The following is a 16,524-nucleotide window of genomic DNA, read 5'->3' as shown; positions in this document are numbered from 1 at the left end:
GCTAAACTGCCTCTGTCTGTTCCTCACCTACAGCCCAGGGAGGCACCACGTGAGGCAGCAGCTGACCAGCACCTCAAGGAAGCAGCTGGAGGCTTCTGCCATTGAGCACAACTACAGCTTCTGTATTGGAATGGTCACCTCGAGATGAAACCAGTGTTAACCTGAACGCTTACCTGGTGCACAGAGATGGATTTATTTCTTGTAGGAATGCAGGGTGAGCTGAACACTGAACTACAGGAACTGTTATCAGCAGCTTTTCACTAGGGGCACTTTAACAGAGTTGTACTGTTTACAATACAGGATGCTTGGCAGGCTTGGAACGTCCCAATCTGTAACACTGGAGCATTTTGTGCCCGCTGACAATGCTATCAGCAGCACAAGGGCAGCCCAGCAGCCTTATGAATAAGCATCTGTGACCAGCAGCTGCCTCCAAAGCACAGATCTGAGTGCTGCTTTAGAACGAGTTATGAATGCTCTCATTAATGGTTACATCAAAGCAACATTACCTCAAAGCTGGTAAGCCATCAAAAAAAACCATCTGGATTTAGCTTCAGACTTCACCTGAGGAGCTGCTGACTGACTGGCCAGCAGCCTGCACTCTAATCGTTTACAACAGACAAAGATTTCACTCCAGTTAAGCATCCCTGGTGCTGTGGCTCACACACTCAGTAAGGAGGGCAGGCTGTCCAGTTTCAGGCCATTAGAACCGTTTGTAAATACAAGTTTGAAAGCCCTTTATTAACTCAGAAGTGAAACACTGATGTTTAAAGTGAGATAAGTATGTTTATTAAGGTTCATTCTACTCTAAGATTTATACAGAGAATGGAATGCAATACAAGCTAAGAGCACACCTCAGATCTACCACAAAACCACCCCCTACTCCCTATAAGGGAACTGTAAAAAAAAAATTAAAATAAAAATCAGGAAACCAGTTACTGTTTAACTAGTTGCAAGTGGCTTTGTCCAAAGAAGTCAAGCTCAATATTGCATTAGCTTTGTATGCAATAAGAAGTCTCTACAAGCAGAAGTTTCACATACATAGGCAAAAAGATCTCCCGTGGATACATGAAATCCATGTTTTAAAGAGCTACATCACAAGGGTAGTTTAAAATTGCCTAAAAAACAGCCACTAATGGCATGCACAGGTCAATAGTATTAACTTTGGTAATGTCAGTCGTTTTTGGTCAAACCTGGGTTCCACTTTTGCCAAAAAAGAAGTATAAAAACACACCTGTCCTGTGCAGAAAGCAGCACACGTCCCACCTGCTGGCAGCCAGAGGCACGGCTTCAGGACATGGTAGAAGTCTGCCAAGTTTGCTGTCAGAAGCTTGCTAAGCCCTCGCTCACATCTCTCACTCCTCACTGGCCTATCAGGCAAGGCCAACAGGACAAGGAAGCGGACAGATCTTTTTTTTTTAATGCAGAACAAGAACCTTCCTTGGAGTCATATAGCTGTAAGAACACCAATTTTTCCAAATGTCTCTGTAAGAAATCCAACAATTTTTTTTTTTTTTTTTTTTTAAACTTCATGTAGCTCCCCAAGACACATTTAATTTTCCTTTCTGAAGCCATCAATACCCTGTAAATAAGTGTTTTGTTCTTCCTGAGGAAGAAAGCAAAGGTGGTTTTATTTACAATGGTGGAGTCAACACTTAAGATTGTAACTGGACTGGGAACAGATAAAAAAGTATAACGAAAATGACAACCTTAAGTGCTACTTTCCATACAGGATCCACACTTGGTTCAGCTTTATTCGTTGCAGAGTAAAGTAAAAAGACACCCCATTACACTAGTAAAAACGCAGATTTAAATTTATACTCAAAAAAAACCAACACTACACATGCAAAGGGAACAATATCTTGCTAACACAACTTCATTTGCTGCTGCATTTGTCTAATATTAACAATTATGAACAGAGCAGTGCAACTAGTATTCGGAACAATCCTTACAGTGTTCGAGTGTCAGGCACAGCGCTTCACTTCTCTTCACACCACTGGTTCTCCTTACGTACCTGGAAGAACAACGTAACTGGTAACAATGCAGTAAGCTTCCAAAGCTCAAGGGGAAGCAAACTCCTACAAGCACTGGAGTTTACTTACTGTAGAAAGGCACAGCATCATGAAATTATGAAGCATCACATGTTAATGCAGCAGAAAAGCAGCTACATTATAATTAAACCCAGATCGAGTACCTGTGCTTCTTCCTCTTCAGTGAAGTCATTCTTAATATTGAATGTCTTGCGAATTTCTTCTGGAGTTTTCCCCTTGATCATGTTGGCAACTGTCTTGCATGTGACATCAAGCAAACCTTTGATGTCCAAGTAATTTGCAGCCTGTAAAACGGTTTCCAAATTTAAAGCTTCCAGATCAATGTTCTGCCTCTGCAGATGTACCACTACAGTTCTGCTCCCAGCACTGCAGAATGCTGTAACCACTAAGAGCCAAATCGCTCTGAGAAGCTTCCAGCTAGAACCCTGAATTAACAACTGAAGTTCACCTGCCAAACTGGAGTCATTTCTACCACAAAAGCCCCATCTCCATTCACACAAGGCTTTCAGAACCTCACACACACCTCTGAGATGTTGAATATTTGAGTGCTGTTAGCTAAGACAGGAGCCACGAGGTAGATTTCATGTAAGACAGTAATTAGCTTTTTAAAAAATGTGTATTTATGCAGGTCTCTAAAACACCACTTAAAGTAATAAGCCAGCAGCCAAGACTCAAAAGTGAAAAGTCAGCTGTAGGGCCACAACTACAGACAAGTCCAGGAACTGACAGATGAGCAAGCATTAATTAGTGCCTAGCATGATATTAACAAGCATCTACCATTCACCAGATTCAGCCAACTAGTTGCCCTCCCCGTGTTTCCTACATTAAGAAGTTCTTCAAGCAGCATCAAGACTTACTGGTAAAACAAACAGAGGTCACTGTGCAGGCACAGCCTTTATGCTTCCACAACATAAACTTACCAGGATGAGCTCAAAAAGTGTTCCTTGGTCTACTTTCAGAAATTCTTGATCCCACACAGGGATGTCATCCGTTCTTTTCTCCTTGTTCTCATCATCCTCAGGAGGAGGTGGATCATCTTTGTGATGGGTGCACCACTGAATCACCTAATTACAGTTTTGATAATACACTTTTACCCAAGTGACTTTCCCATTAGGCCCCAACTCTAACATTACTTTGTTTTAGGAGCACTGTACTTTTCCTTCTGGACTGATACTAGAATCACCTGTTCATGTTTCATCATCTTATATTTTCCTCTTAGAAGAACTAATCCCCAATCCTGGAACCCAACAGTCTTCACGAAGCTCAACTGAGACAGCAGCCAGTCAATTAAATACTTTGGATTCTGAAGAGCAGCTCCTAGCAGTCAAAGTAAACAATAAATCCTGTGCTAACACACAGGACCATACAGAAGTAACACAGGCCTCATTTTGAGGAGCTGGAACACTCGCTGGCTGTGACTCTCATTGCTGCCTGCCCTTTAACCTTTCTCCTTACATTCTGAACTCATTAAGAGCCACCTCAGCTCACACAACCCAGTTACAATCAGTGCTTTAAAACCACGAGATGCTAGTGAGCACAGATGTCCAGCACCAGCCCTATGCCTTAGGAGCCCTGCCCAGCCTCCACCTGCCATTCCAGGTCATTCGTGTAGCTCTTTAACCATGAGCTGTGAGCCTCAGCCCGGTTCTGAGATAAACTGTGCTCACACACCTCATGACGGTGCTACTCTTGTAGCCAACACTTGGGAAATATTTTCAATAGTAATACTTAACTGCAGCATTAATTTCCCATCTCATTACTGATACACAACGCCATCACTTCTCAGGGCCTTACCTTTTTTAAAATAGCTGCGTTGACGTTTGGAAGAGGGACTGGGTCATCATCGCCTTCATCATCCATTCCCAAGTCTACAAATGGAAAGATGACCTGCAGCCAGCAGCCTAAAGCTTTGTTCTCCAGCCTGGGCTGCTTCATCAGTTCTCCACTATTCTAACAATACTGAGCTGAACAGACAAACAGCAAATGATGTCAAAGCAAAGGCAGAAACTTGAGGGTGGTTTTGCAGAGCACGGCTGCGTTACACGTGCTGGGTTCCACTAATGAGCTGAGCAGCTTAACAGTGCTGCCTCCACAGAGATGCTGACATGTTTGAGCACGAACAACCCGCTAAGGCAGTTACTTGTCCCAGCAGAAGGGGACAGTTCCGTGTTCTGGGAACAGAATGCTTAAGATTTATGAATGTTCACCACTTCCAATCTACAAGTTAAACCTCATTGTTTCAACCAAGGTCTCCCGTTCTTTTATCAAATAAGAACTCAGACCTAACGTGGTGAGTACAGACGTTTTGTCTTGCACAGGAGCAGTAAATGCTGAAGCTGTTGTATTTAGACAGGTCAACTGCTGTCGGTGGGATATCAATCAGTGCTACCTTTTGTCCAGAACATCTGATTTCGTAGATTCTGAAACCAAAATACTGACATTGAAATCCGTAAAAAAGTCTTTTTGCATATGTTACCAATTACTGGAAACCCCAAATGCATCCTTTGAAGATACTAACAGATATTGGTGTAATACCAATATCACCAGACAGTCTATACTAAGTTGCTGGCACAGGGAAGTAACTCAAGAAGTACCCCATCGTCAGCCAGCTCTGCTCAGCTCATCCCCACCCCTCCTAAACTGGAGTTTCATCTCTCATCAGAAAATCAGTGCTGCATTGATGAGGCCTGATGCAACTTCACTTTTTACCTCCTCCCCTTCACTGACATCAAACAAAGCAGCAGGTATTAACTGATGGTGCTTAAACATCTGTACAGCAGAATGGCTTTTCTCTGTGCTGCTTAGCAGACTGGATCTTGGTCAGCTCACTAAGAGGCCAGCTGGTGGTGCCCAGCTTACAATACCTTCAGCACAGGCATTCTCATCAATACCTGTTTGTCACCAAACGCTGCCAGTGACACAGCCTGCGTGTGAGAAAATGGAGAGGAATTACATTCCCATTGATTGCCAGTTTCCTGCTCACGTTGCTCATCGTGTTTGAAAGCATCTCATTACCAGAACTGGAGTGGTCCAATGGTTGGTGTGTTTCAACCTTATTTCTGTTACTGTTCTTATGTCTGAAGAGTCACAACCAAAGATACACAGCCAAGGACTTCATTTTAACTAGATCTACAAGAAGATACTTTCTAATATGCCCAAACTTGTGAATATGCTCAAAAACTGGAAAGAAAACAGTAAACAATGAGGATTTGCACCAGACAGATTAGACACAGTTTGCTCTGTATCTCAGCCATCTGGCAACTCCCCTCCCCCACCACGAGCTCTTTTGTTTCAAATTCATGTCAGCAAGAGATCAGAACCAACTATTTATCAAATAATTTCACTGCATAAACGCAGATCTCCCTCCAACTCTTCATTCATTGCACTAATTCATGTTTCCCTTCTCCATTTAAGACAGAGAGCAACAACGACTTGCACAATTAAAAGAAAAGCTCAGCTTAACATAAACTAGAAGCGTTTATTAAACTTCACTTTGCCTAACTTTTACAGAGCTGAAGGAAGCCATAGGCAAAGCAGCGGGGGATTTATATTTTGCCAGCCTGCTGGGAACTGCATTTAAGAAGAGGGCTGCAGTTCAAGGTTTGAGAGAAAATGTTTATCCCAAACAACGCTCAAGCCGTGCTGGCAATTGTTCCAGCTGCTCCATCAGGAGACAGCAAGTCAGGCCCAGGCCTCTGCTCAGCACCAGCTCGCCCCCTTGGTCACAGATCCTGCCCACACGCCGCTACCTCAGCTCCCATTCTTACCTTCCAGCATCGTCTTTATGGTCACAGACTGTTTTGCGATTTCAACATCGACTTCAAAAATCTCTCCATCTGAACTCTGCAGCTTAATTGAAGGCATCTATAGGAGAAGGACAGTTATTTTCACACAATATTCATCAGATTTCACAAGTTCAGCTGATTCAAATACGTAGTTCCCTTCACTATTTATAGTGCCTCTGAACAGCCCGTGTCACCTGCGGCACACTTCAATTATTTGCTGCTTGAATCAACAGTCCTAAGGTCACTAATCCTGATGCTTAAGAAGGATTGATACAAATACACCAACCAATCATTTAAAATAGAAGGAACCTGGACTTTTTTCCTTATGTTGAAAGTGAAATAGAATAGACAAAGGCACTATTTACTGATCGATTGATCTGTCTTTATGTACAGCACTGCACTACAGCTATCTCTCTCTTGAAACAGCCCCTCAACAATTCCAAAACGCTGCTTGTCTTCAAACTCAACCACTGCTCATTTTAACCATTCACTGAGGGCAAATCCCAAAAGCAGTCTCTAAATGATGGCGCCTGGACCAGAACAACAAAACAGAAGTCAGAAGGAACCTCCAGATGTGCTCCAGTCCGACTCCCCCGACCCCAAACGGAGCCAAACAAACCAGACTATCCAGGATCAAACGCTTCCTTCAGAAAATGCTCTGCATTCTGAAGAGCCTGAGAAAGCAATCCAGCCCTAAGAGGAACACTATCAGCACTTACCACTGCTGTTACAGAGTAGGAAGTTACATCAGCACTTCGTTATATTAGGAAAAGGTACGATGACTCAGTATTTTCACCAAGTTTCTCAGATGCTGATAAGGCCTGCAGTGCAAGCGGCAGACTTGGAAAATTTCACTGATAAATAACATTTACAAAACAACACCTTCTCACACACATAACTCAGAGCCAGGAGTCGTGAAATGATACAGCAGCTACCAGGTTAGAGCTTCTGTTTGAAGCTGTGCTTGAGCTCTGCAGAGATACTAAAATGAAGGGACCTGAAAGACACAACAAACCTGACTGCAAAAACCTGTTAATCAGTGCTTAAACTCGTGGGATGCACTCCTTTACCATTCAAACATTCGTTTGCAGCAGACCAGCGCAACACTATTTTTCCTCAATACAACAGTTTGAAAATACCTACAGCACATAACTCTAAGTGCAGCCTGCAAGTTGTTTTAGAGGAAAACCCCAGAGACGATGAATTTCAAATTCATTTAATTTCAAATTCACTTCAATCCCTTTCCAGACATTCTTCCCCAGCCAAGTTTACCACCTAAGCATGCTGACTCCCTGCACTCGTACCTGAAATACCCAAACTGGATCACCTGCACCACCTGAAGCAGAAATACGTTATCCTTTATCAAACGCCTCCTATAGCTCATCAGTATGGCTGAGCCTGACAGCACTGCAACAAACCGAGGCCAATGAAAGCCAGCCAGAGTACACTATTAAGCAGCTCACAGCAGCCCCAAGTCCTCACTGCTTTAATTTCCATTTGGCAGAGCGAGCAGCTAGTTAATGTTCACACAGCAGTGTAACCCTATATGACAGTGCTGCTCCTAATTAGGATTGGAGTTCTGGAAGGACACAGCCGTGGCCACTCTCAAGATACACACATATATGTGAGCACCCACAAAAATCAAGTGAGGGTTAAAGCACAACCCCACACCGTAGCTTGGACACGCTCTGAAAGAGGGGGAGGGGAAAGAACATCAAGGCACGCGTGTTGCGTACCGGGCTGGAAGCACTCAGCACAAGCCCAGCTCCACGCAGCAGCTCCCAGCCCCCTGCCCGTGCCTGGCGTTACGTAACGCTGCTCAGCGCAGCCGGGATGCAGAACACCACCTGCCTCGGGGCTGCTGCACCGCCCGCACTGCTTCCACCACGGCCTGCCCTGCTCGGGACGAGCCTTCATCAGCCGAAGCCAAAGCAGCTCAGCTGTTATCAGCGATAAAGCGGCGCATCGCGTACACAAATGTCGCCGTTTGTGACGTTTTAGCCCCTTCTGGTGTAATAGAGCTCCGCACGCCCACAGGCCAAGGGAGCGGCACCGCCGTGACCGAACGGACCCGAAACCCCCCGGATCACCGGCCGGGGTGGAGGAGGGGCCGCTCGGCGCCCAGTCCCGCCCACAGCAGCGCCGCGCGGAGCCGCCGTGCCCGCAGCGCCGCCAGGTGAGCGGGAAGGAGCGCCGGGAGGAGCCCCGCCTTGTTTACAGCGCGGCGCTTCCCTCGCCGCCCTTCTCACTCCCCCCGCAGCACCGCGAACTCCCGGCCCGGCCCTCTCCCCCTTCAGCCGCCCCGCGGTCTCGCCGCCGCCCTCCGCCCGCCCCCAGCCGGCCCCGCAGCCCCGCGGCCCTGTCCCACGGCTCAGCCCGCCCGGGGCCGCCTCAGACGCCGCTTCCCGCTCGGCCTCGACGCCTCCCGTCCGCGGAGGCCTCACCGTGAGGCGCGGGCGACGCCCAGCAGCTGCTGACGGCTCCCGATAGCAGCGGCGCTCGGAGCTCGACTGCGGCGGCGGCTTTGTAGGGGGGAGGGGCGCGGGGGGAGGGGCGGAGGACCCCGCCTCTCGCTGCCTGGCAGCCGGGCTGCCCGCCGAGAGCGCCTGATCGAAGCACTCCGCTTCTCGTTCCCGAGCCGCGCCGAGAGCGAGCGTAGTATGAAAAGCCCCGTATAGCACACACCGGGAAAGGGAAGGAGGGAAACGGAGCGGCGGCGCGGCGGGGAGATCCGCGGAAGCCGTCGGTTTTAGTCAGGCAGTGACGGGGTCATACGGCACGCCTCACAGTGGGCGGGGGAGCGGCGCGCGGGAACAACGGCTGCGGCGCCCCCACGCGGCGGGGCGGCGCTGAGCGCCTGCGTCTGCCGGGCCGCGTTGGGCTGCGGTGACCAGAGCGTGGTGAGGACGCCGTGTGCGTGACTTGTAAGCGGTTATTTGTCCGCCGGCAGCCGGTTGCTTCGCTCGGAATCCTGCTCGTGTTTTTAGCAAAGCAGCGCGGCTCCACGCGCCGATAAGCGACCTGCCGAGCACAGCTGGGGCTTCCCCTCTCCTCAGGTATTTCTTAGTTCTGCGCCCAGCGACAGCCGCTGAGACAGCGGGCCTCGAGGCGTTCAGCAGGCAGCAGGCTGGGCGGGGAGAGGGAAGGCTGAGGGATTGCTGGCTGCAGGCAGCGTGCCGCCAGCCACACAGCCCAGGTGAGCGTGAAGCCATCTGTGTTGGTCACGTCCTGAAATGAGGCTCTCTAAAAACTCCAGAGCGCCGGTGGAGGTGGACGCCTGTCTTAAGAACCGCACTGCTCGGCGTCGGGGCGCTCAGCAGCTCATTAGGGACTCAGAAACTGATGTAGAGGGGACTTAACCCTGCTCACATTATCGTCAGTTGAGCCTTCCAGTCTCTGTGCGTGGGACACCCAGCTGCGCAGCCCTTCACAGCAGGTGAGTGCTCAGCTGGAGGTGGCAGGTGCTGCTTACACACAGCACATCACCACTGATGTGGGCCTCAGGCGTCCTGCTGGTAGAAACCAGATAAGCTGTTGTCTGAAATTCGTTAGGACCTAATTATCCTGTGTATATAATACGGATTTATATATACAGGGGCTTTACACACACATACGTACACCAAATATGCCTCAGCACATTTACCTCCTTCCTCTAAAATCCCTTCATCTCGTGGCTTCACTGTGGAAAAAAAAAAAAGACTTTTGCTGCATTAAAATAAACAACAGTACCTTTATTTTCTTTAAATGTGCTTTTTAAATTATTTAATGCTCCTTGATTAGAGGATCAGATGGTGACAGAAAGCAGCCTACAGAAAATGTCTGCAAGTCCTAAGCACTTTTTCCTGACGCTGCCCAAGATCAACGTTTCTAGTCAGTAAGCACAAATTCTCTCAGCCTGCAAATCAAAGTCAGTGGAAGGGTTTGCTCTCCACACAAGGCAAATTAATAAAATCTAGAAACAGGCAGGCAGCAAAATTCCATGTCTAAACAGGATCTGTGCTTGGTTTATAGTTCAAAGGGATTAAGCATTACACTTGATAGAAGTCACTGAAGGTGCCAAAGAGAAAACTGAGTTTGCAGTGGACTTTGAATTTATCTGTTGAATTAGAAGTCTGAGAAAGCTAAAGCAACAAAAACACCCAACTAAGAAGTGGCAGACAACTGTCACAGATAGGCTGTAATCACATGAAGGCCACCTCCCTGTGCCCTATCGTGTAGGGAATCTCTCAAAGCTAGTCTGAATGCTTTTTGCTGTCTTTGTCATGGTGATAGTCAAAGTCCTGCAAGTCAATATTAGCACCACAGGAGACTCATCCTTCACTAAAGCTGCGAAGCAAAGAACAAGATTTAAAAAAATAAATAAATACCAATCTCAATTGTTACATGCACAGGTAATCATTCCAATGCAAATAATCCTAAGCCTCAGCATCACCATCCTGAGTTGCAAAGGCAATTGTACTAGGTATCAGTCACAGATAAATTACAATTAAGGACCTTTTACTACTGAGAATTCTGAAGAAGGGGGAAGATTAACACTATAGCAAATATGTGAAATGATTGGAGCAACCAAGATCAGCATAAGCTTCATTTAATACTTATCAGATCCAGAAGAGATCTGACCTACATTCTTGCAGCATCACTGGGCTGTGGGCAGAAGCCAGCTGAGCAGCTGCGCAGCCGTAGGGGGAAGGGAGATCTGACACTGAACATGGCGTTAGCAACAGAGCAGCCTCCTGGACACAGCACTGGATTAGTCCAGAACCTTGGACTGTTTGCAGCTATTCCTCTTGGCTGTTTAGCTAAAAACAAACGTATTCTCTTATCTATGTCCCCTTCCCCCCCCAAAAAAAACCTAACTACTTCACACTGCACTTTTATAGACAGAGAAATGCTCTTTGTTAGCAGTGATTGCGATTTAGAGATTATGGAGATAACTTGATGTAAAAAGATGAGTACTTTCTTAATACAAGTGTTACATGGGATTATCAAAGCCTAGAGAGAACCAGGCTTGAAAGACCTCAGCTCTGCTCCACCAATCACAGGACTCAGTCTGCATTTACAGACCAAAGGGAAGGTGAGGACTGAACTTCAGGAGACCACAGCTGCTGTGGCAGAGCCTGGTGTCACTGCTGGGAAGCAAGGTGTGACTGCTGAGCCTGGACAAGAAGCTGGTGTGTATGCACAGGCTGTCAGACTCACAGGAATCTGTTGTATTCTTCAAGGAATGCAGAAGGTAGGGAACATTTTTGAGAGCAAGCAAGCACTTTTTTTTTTTTGTCTGATACAGATACTGGAAAAATACTGCTGAGCTGCTTCTGCTTGTGCCAGTGTTATTTAAAGCAACGTTGCAACAACGCAGCAGAAAAGAAAGAAAATCCTTGTCTCCACTAAATTCCAGAAAAATTGTGTCTCCACTTCATCAAAACCTGTGAAACAGAAACATCCTTAGACGTTGCTGTCTGTGCAAGTTGTGCCCCAGGAAAGCAGGGCAGTGAGTAGGCACTGAGGGAAGCAGAGCCTGCAGTTGAGATGATGTAACAGCAGTAGGCTTATGAAACTCAACCAAATTGTCTCAGGCAATATTAACTGATTTTTTAATTTATCAGCTCCTGTTTCTCCCTCAAATGACATTTATGTGCTCTCCCTGCCTAACTGTGAGGATTTGAGACAGCATAAAAGATTAAAGATGAGGGGAAAGTTATTCAAAAGAAAGGCAAACATACCTCAAGCATATTTGCTGCTTTTCCTAACCTCATCTGCAATCTAACTCCATGCACATACTGGGTTTTGTGCCATTTTTGCCCTAGCGTCCACAGAAATGACTTGGACCACTCAAATCCTGCAGTCCCTGTTTCTACATAGGGAGGGAGATGCTGCTGGGTGGCAGCTCCCCCACTTCCAGCACAGTTAGCAGAAGGCTTCCTAATGCCACATGGCACACAGGTGGGGCCATGCTGCACTTGCTGGTTTGTAAGGAATGCGTGGCTGCCAGAGCAAGAACAGAACAGGAGTGACTTACTGTAACTGGCCTTCAGAACAGCTTCCAGCAGCTATTTCGAATTTGTGAAGACCTCTGAGCAGTGACAGTGATATTTCAGTAAACTGATTTGGCTTCACAGGGCTTTTCTTTACTGTGTGGGTGATGAAGCATGGACATGGGTACCCAGACAGATGCTGGGGTCTCCATGGAGACCTCCAAACACACCAGGACACAGTGCCAGGCTCTGGTGGAGCAGCAGGTGCCAGAGGTATCCAGAGGTGCCCTCAGCCCTAGTTCTGTGGCTGCGCGGTGCTGTTACACAGCCTTGCAGCTGTTCAAAGTCCAAAAGGCAGATTCTGGGCTGGTACTGATGCCCTGGATGATACAAAGCAGAGACTTTAAGGTTTCAAAGTCCATGGGAATAAATGTAGTACATTTCACAAGTCAGGCTAATTGAAAACATTTTAAAAAGAGAACGTGGTGGAAAAGTGACCGTGCAGCGAAGTGCTGAGGTGGCTGAGCTAACACTGGACAAACCTCAAGAACACAGAATTGTCTATTTGGAAAGGAGAAGCTGGAGCAGCCACTCAGAGCCAGCACAGCTCACCCAGGGCAGGGCAGTGCCAGGCAGCATCCCGCTTCCCTGAGGACAAAGGCGGTGGCAGAGCGTGAGCAAAGCCGACTGAAAAGTGGGTCAGGCACAGAATGAGCAGCAGAGGCTCCTTCCCAGCAGCCCTCCTCCAAGGCCTCCCTATTTCCACAGAACGTACACTGACAGCTACAATAAAGATGGGTTTTGACAGTCTTACATTTGACCAGCATGGTGGTGGTGGTCTCAAACCACCTGAGAAGGACAGGCAGCAGGAAAACAGGCTGAAGTCTTTCCATCAAACATGATGGAAACTGGTTTAAAAAGTAGAGTCCTATTTGACAATTCAGCACGTCGTATTTAAATGTATAATCCCATTTTAGACTGCTCCTGTTTTGTTTTGTTTCTTTTTTAAGAGAACAGTTGCACTGAGGGGTGATGTGATGAGAAATACAGATACAGAAGTCAATAAGAGGGCCAAGTTACAAATGCTTAGTTCCATTTATACCATCTTACAGAATGCTGCATTTATTTGCAGCGTTGATGGTTCTCATCAACAGCACCCAGCCCACAGCTTCCACCAGAGATGCTCAGCTCAGGTTGTGCTCCTCCTCTTCCACCACCCAGACAGCGAAGGTGGCACAATGCAGGCATTGGAAAATCAGCAGCAATGAGCTGATGCCAATTTGAGACACTGCATGCACCTGCATCTGTCTTTAGTTCGTGTTGCAAACCAAAACCAAGGCCCTGACATCTTCACAGCAGTTTGACGATGAGGTAATGGGATAAACTACTGTGGGTCTCATGTGCTGCAGCTAAGCGAGATGCTCTTTGAACACAAGAAGGTTGGAATGCATCTCAGTCTGAAGCAGCACCAGCACCAACAGCAGCTCAAGTGTGTTTTTCTGGTCCAGTCCTGTAACCTTCCAAGAAGAGACGTTCTGGAGCCTCTCTAGTTCATCTTTTCCAGTACCACAGTACCCTCCTTCTCTAAAAGGGATGCTTTTATGTTTTCTGTATGTCAGCAATATATATGTAAGCATTTAAATACTATTAGTAATCTGTGTTTTATATACTAGAAGCTATCAGTTTCATTTTCATCTATAAGCAGTTGCTTACTGTACAGTAATTGAGGTCAGGCTCAACTCACCTTAAGGACTAATGCTTTTAAGCTACAGCACGAGTTTTAAAAGGCTAAAACATGTTGCACTGCTTAATTTAAAACCTGAAGTGTTGTCTCAGCCTTTCTTTTCCTGGATTTATGCCCAAGAACTTGAGTCCCTTGCTCAAGAGAACACTTTGTCTTCATTCTCATCCAGAAGGAGCACAGCCAAATGAATTAGAGCACCAAAACTTTAAAAAACCACAGTGAGCTGACTCAGCTGCTTACTCTGCAGGGCTTTCTCAGTGTGCTCACGTGCCCTGGAAGATGTATGCCCTCTATGAAGTCCAATGTAATTTTTACTTAATGCTTAACCTGTTTCCAAGCTACCCTGCCTGGAACATGCAGAGAACCGATACAGAGCAGGCATCCCTGTACAACCACAGCTAAGCAGACTGTATGTCTGGGCAAGACACTGCAACAACCTAGAGAGAACAGCAATGCAGAAGTTGTACAGACCAGAAATAAATGAAACAAATCCTACGTTACCACAAATTCCCAGCATACAGGTAAAGCAAGAAGCAATTAAAAAGTGTATGGCTGGTGTACAAGGAGGTAAGTGGGGCCACACCTTCAGTTAACCCAAGGTAGGTCGCTTCATTTGAAATGCAGAGTGGTCACTTGATAACACTTGCCTCTTCCAGACCAGACTATTTTTCCAGAACAAACAGGTGCACTTTGCCTTCAGTCCTGTCCTGTTCATCGTCACAGCTTCTCCTACTGCAGGAACTTGTGGTGTAAGTAGTAAGGAAATGAAGGGGTAAGAAGGGAGGAGCACAGGGATGTATTTATTAAACTATGAAGATAAAATAAACTGAGCGCTTCCATACCTTATTTTTGTGTTGTCCATGAAAAAACAGACAGTTGGCCTTTAGAAATTCAGACTGAATTTTCAAATCGCCAGAGGAAAGACTTTGCCCCAGGCCCTCACCATACAGCCCTTATCAATGTGACTTTCAGCAAGTGTGAAAAAAAATTCCAGGCTGACCTTTGATCCTAACCCAGGGTGGTGCAGGCAGATGAAACGTCAAAGCTTTCATCAGCAGTGTGTACACCTCCTCTTCTCCAAGGCAGAAGTACCGTCCAAGCAGACAGAAAAGATACCCAGTTCTGTCCGTCTTCACACTATGCATCAAGAAACTTTACAGGTGTTGTCAGATCTAAAGCAGCAGAGCAGTGATATTGAGCTTGTGTGCAAAAACGTGGGCAACTGGAAACTATCCAGCTTCAGCCTGAGCCTAGCAGCACAAGCATCCATTCACCTTGGAGAAAACAGCACCTACACACAGGAGCCCACATCAGCCACGGCAGCAGGGCTGTGGGATGCACTGCAGGGCAGCTGAGGCCTGGGGATGCCAAGGGACAGGCAGCAGGCAGGGGCAGGCAAAGAAAGGCTACGAGAACGATGGAAAGAAAACCTGCAAATCTGTTCGTTCCAAACGCTTCCATCTTCTCCTTCCAGAAAGGAAATTACCAGAGGCTTTCCTGTGTTCTGCTGTATGTACCAATAGGCCTCTAATACTAATAAGGCCTCTACAAATTTACTTCAATCCGATACACAAATTCAAGTAAAAGCATGACTGAATGATGAAGATACAGGACTTTGAGCTACTCCTACATCACCTTTCCAAGGAATCTACCAGTCTCTGCAGAGCAGAAAGAAAGGTCCATACTGGTGTGTGAAACAAACCGAAATCCTAATTACGTGGCAGCAGCATCACAGTTTGAAGTGAAGCTTGGGTGAACTTCTAGTCAGCCAGCTGCTGAAAAATTGGACAGTCATTATTTCTACTTGAAGTTTTCTCTTGAATCTCACCTTCTAGGTGGCTGGCAAACAGCAATACTAATCCCAGAGCAATAATTCTTGTTCACAATGGGCTATTCTTAAAAAGAAAAGCCTACAAATGGCCAGTCACAGCATAATTATGGAGAGAAGTGCAAAACCTGGAGCGACTGTCAACATACCGACTTTACTAACAACTGCCTGTATGTGCATGCAGAAACAGAACAAATGAACTGCTTCCCACTGCAGCAGTGCCAAAGGCGTGGAATGGTGTCAGTGAAGGCAGGAGTTCTATCTGCCAAAGCCCAAATACAGAGAATGGCAAGCAAGAGGAAAGGAGACTTAATGAACTCTCTCTAAAGCAAAGGAACTTTTTTTTGTTAGTGGTCAAAGCAAAAGCTCCCAACATGCTATAAAGAAAACAATAACAGAAGGAACTCCTCCATGTGAGCATTATTTTTAGAATGCACTTCTCCCTGTAAGGGGTCACGATTCAGGACTGAGCTTCCCAGCAAGTTTGAAGGCAGGATTTTTGCTAAAGAAAGAAGTAACCCCTCCAGCCTTTCAGAAAAGGTGTGAATTAATGAATTTGAAAGGAAGCACCTCGCAAGCTTCATAGTTAAGCAGCCCTTCAAGAGAAAACCTCAGAAAAGCAAGGGAGTCCAAAAAAGTGTGTGAAAGCAGGCCTGCACATCTGCAACACTTCTGTTTCCTCTCACAAGCCAGCAGTATTAAAAAAAACCCTCTATTTTGTCACACATTCTTTATACTGAGCCCAAAATCCAGAGTCTCTTAAACAGTATGAAAGCAAAGGCCTTCCATCAGAACAGCCAGCAGCCAGCTAAGTTCTTTTAAGATATGTCCAATAAGAAGCTGCAAGTGTGAGCCTTCATAATGCAAAACATTTGAATGTGCTTTGAACAAAATCATCATCGGATTCAGATGAGTAGAAAGGAAAGTTTTTAAACAGAAGTTAACACAGATCACACTTATTTTTGTAATGGAAGCTTGGGCAATACACATAGTACTGAATTTCAAGTTATTCCTTTAATATTTAGAAAACTGGTTTTATTCTCAGTCTTTCAGATTTCTTTCTGAAGTATTAGCACCTACAATGGAAATAACTCAAACTTGGATTTACACTTGAAAAAAAGCCATGCTTGATCAGTTAATTTAT

The 16,524-nt window shown here is 46.1% G+C and overlaps 1 protein-coding gene across 1 annotated transcript; it reads right to left on the bottom strand.

Moving 5' to 3' along the window:
• Nucleotides 1–1,879: 1,879 nt before the first annotated feature.
• On the bottom strand, nt 1,880–5,912 carry SKP1 (S-phase kinase associated protein 1; the record flags this gene model as incomplete). Its single annotated transcript, XM_079542455.1, has 5 exons — nt 1,880–2,011; nt 2,192–2,332; nt 2,969–3,112; nt 3,843–3,916; nt 5,816–5,912. The coding sequence occupies 5 exons, from the start codon at nt 5,910–5,912 to the stop codon at nt 1,976–1,978; spliced, it is 492 nt and encodes a 163-aa protein (XP_079398581.1). The 3' UTR covers nt 1,880–1,975.
• Nucleotides 5,913–16,524: the final 10,612 nt, after the last annotated feature.

This window comes from Tetrao urogallus (genome assembly GCF_951394365.1).
Source record: "Tetrao urogallus genome assembly, chromosome: 14".
Taxonomy (NCBI): Eukaryota; Metazoa; Chordata; class Aves; order Galliformes; family Phasianidae; genus Tetrao; species Tetrao urogallus.
The sequence above is the reverse complement of the archived record's forward strand: the minus strand, read 5'-3'. Positions and strand labels throughout refer to the sequence as shown.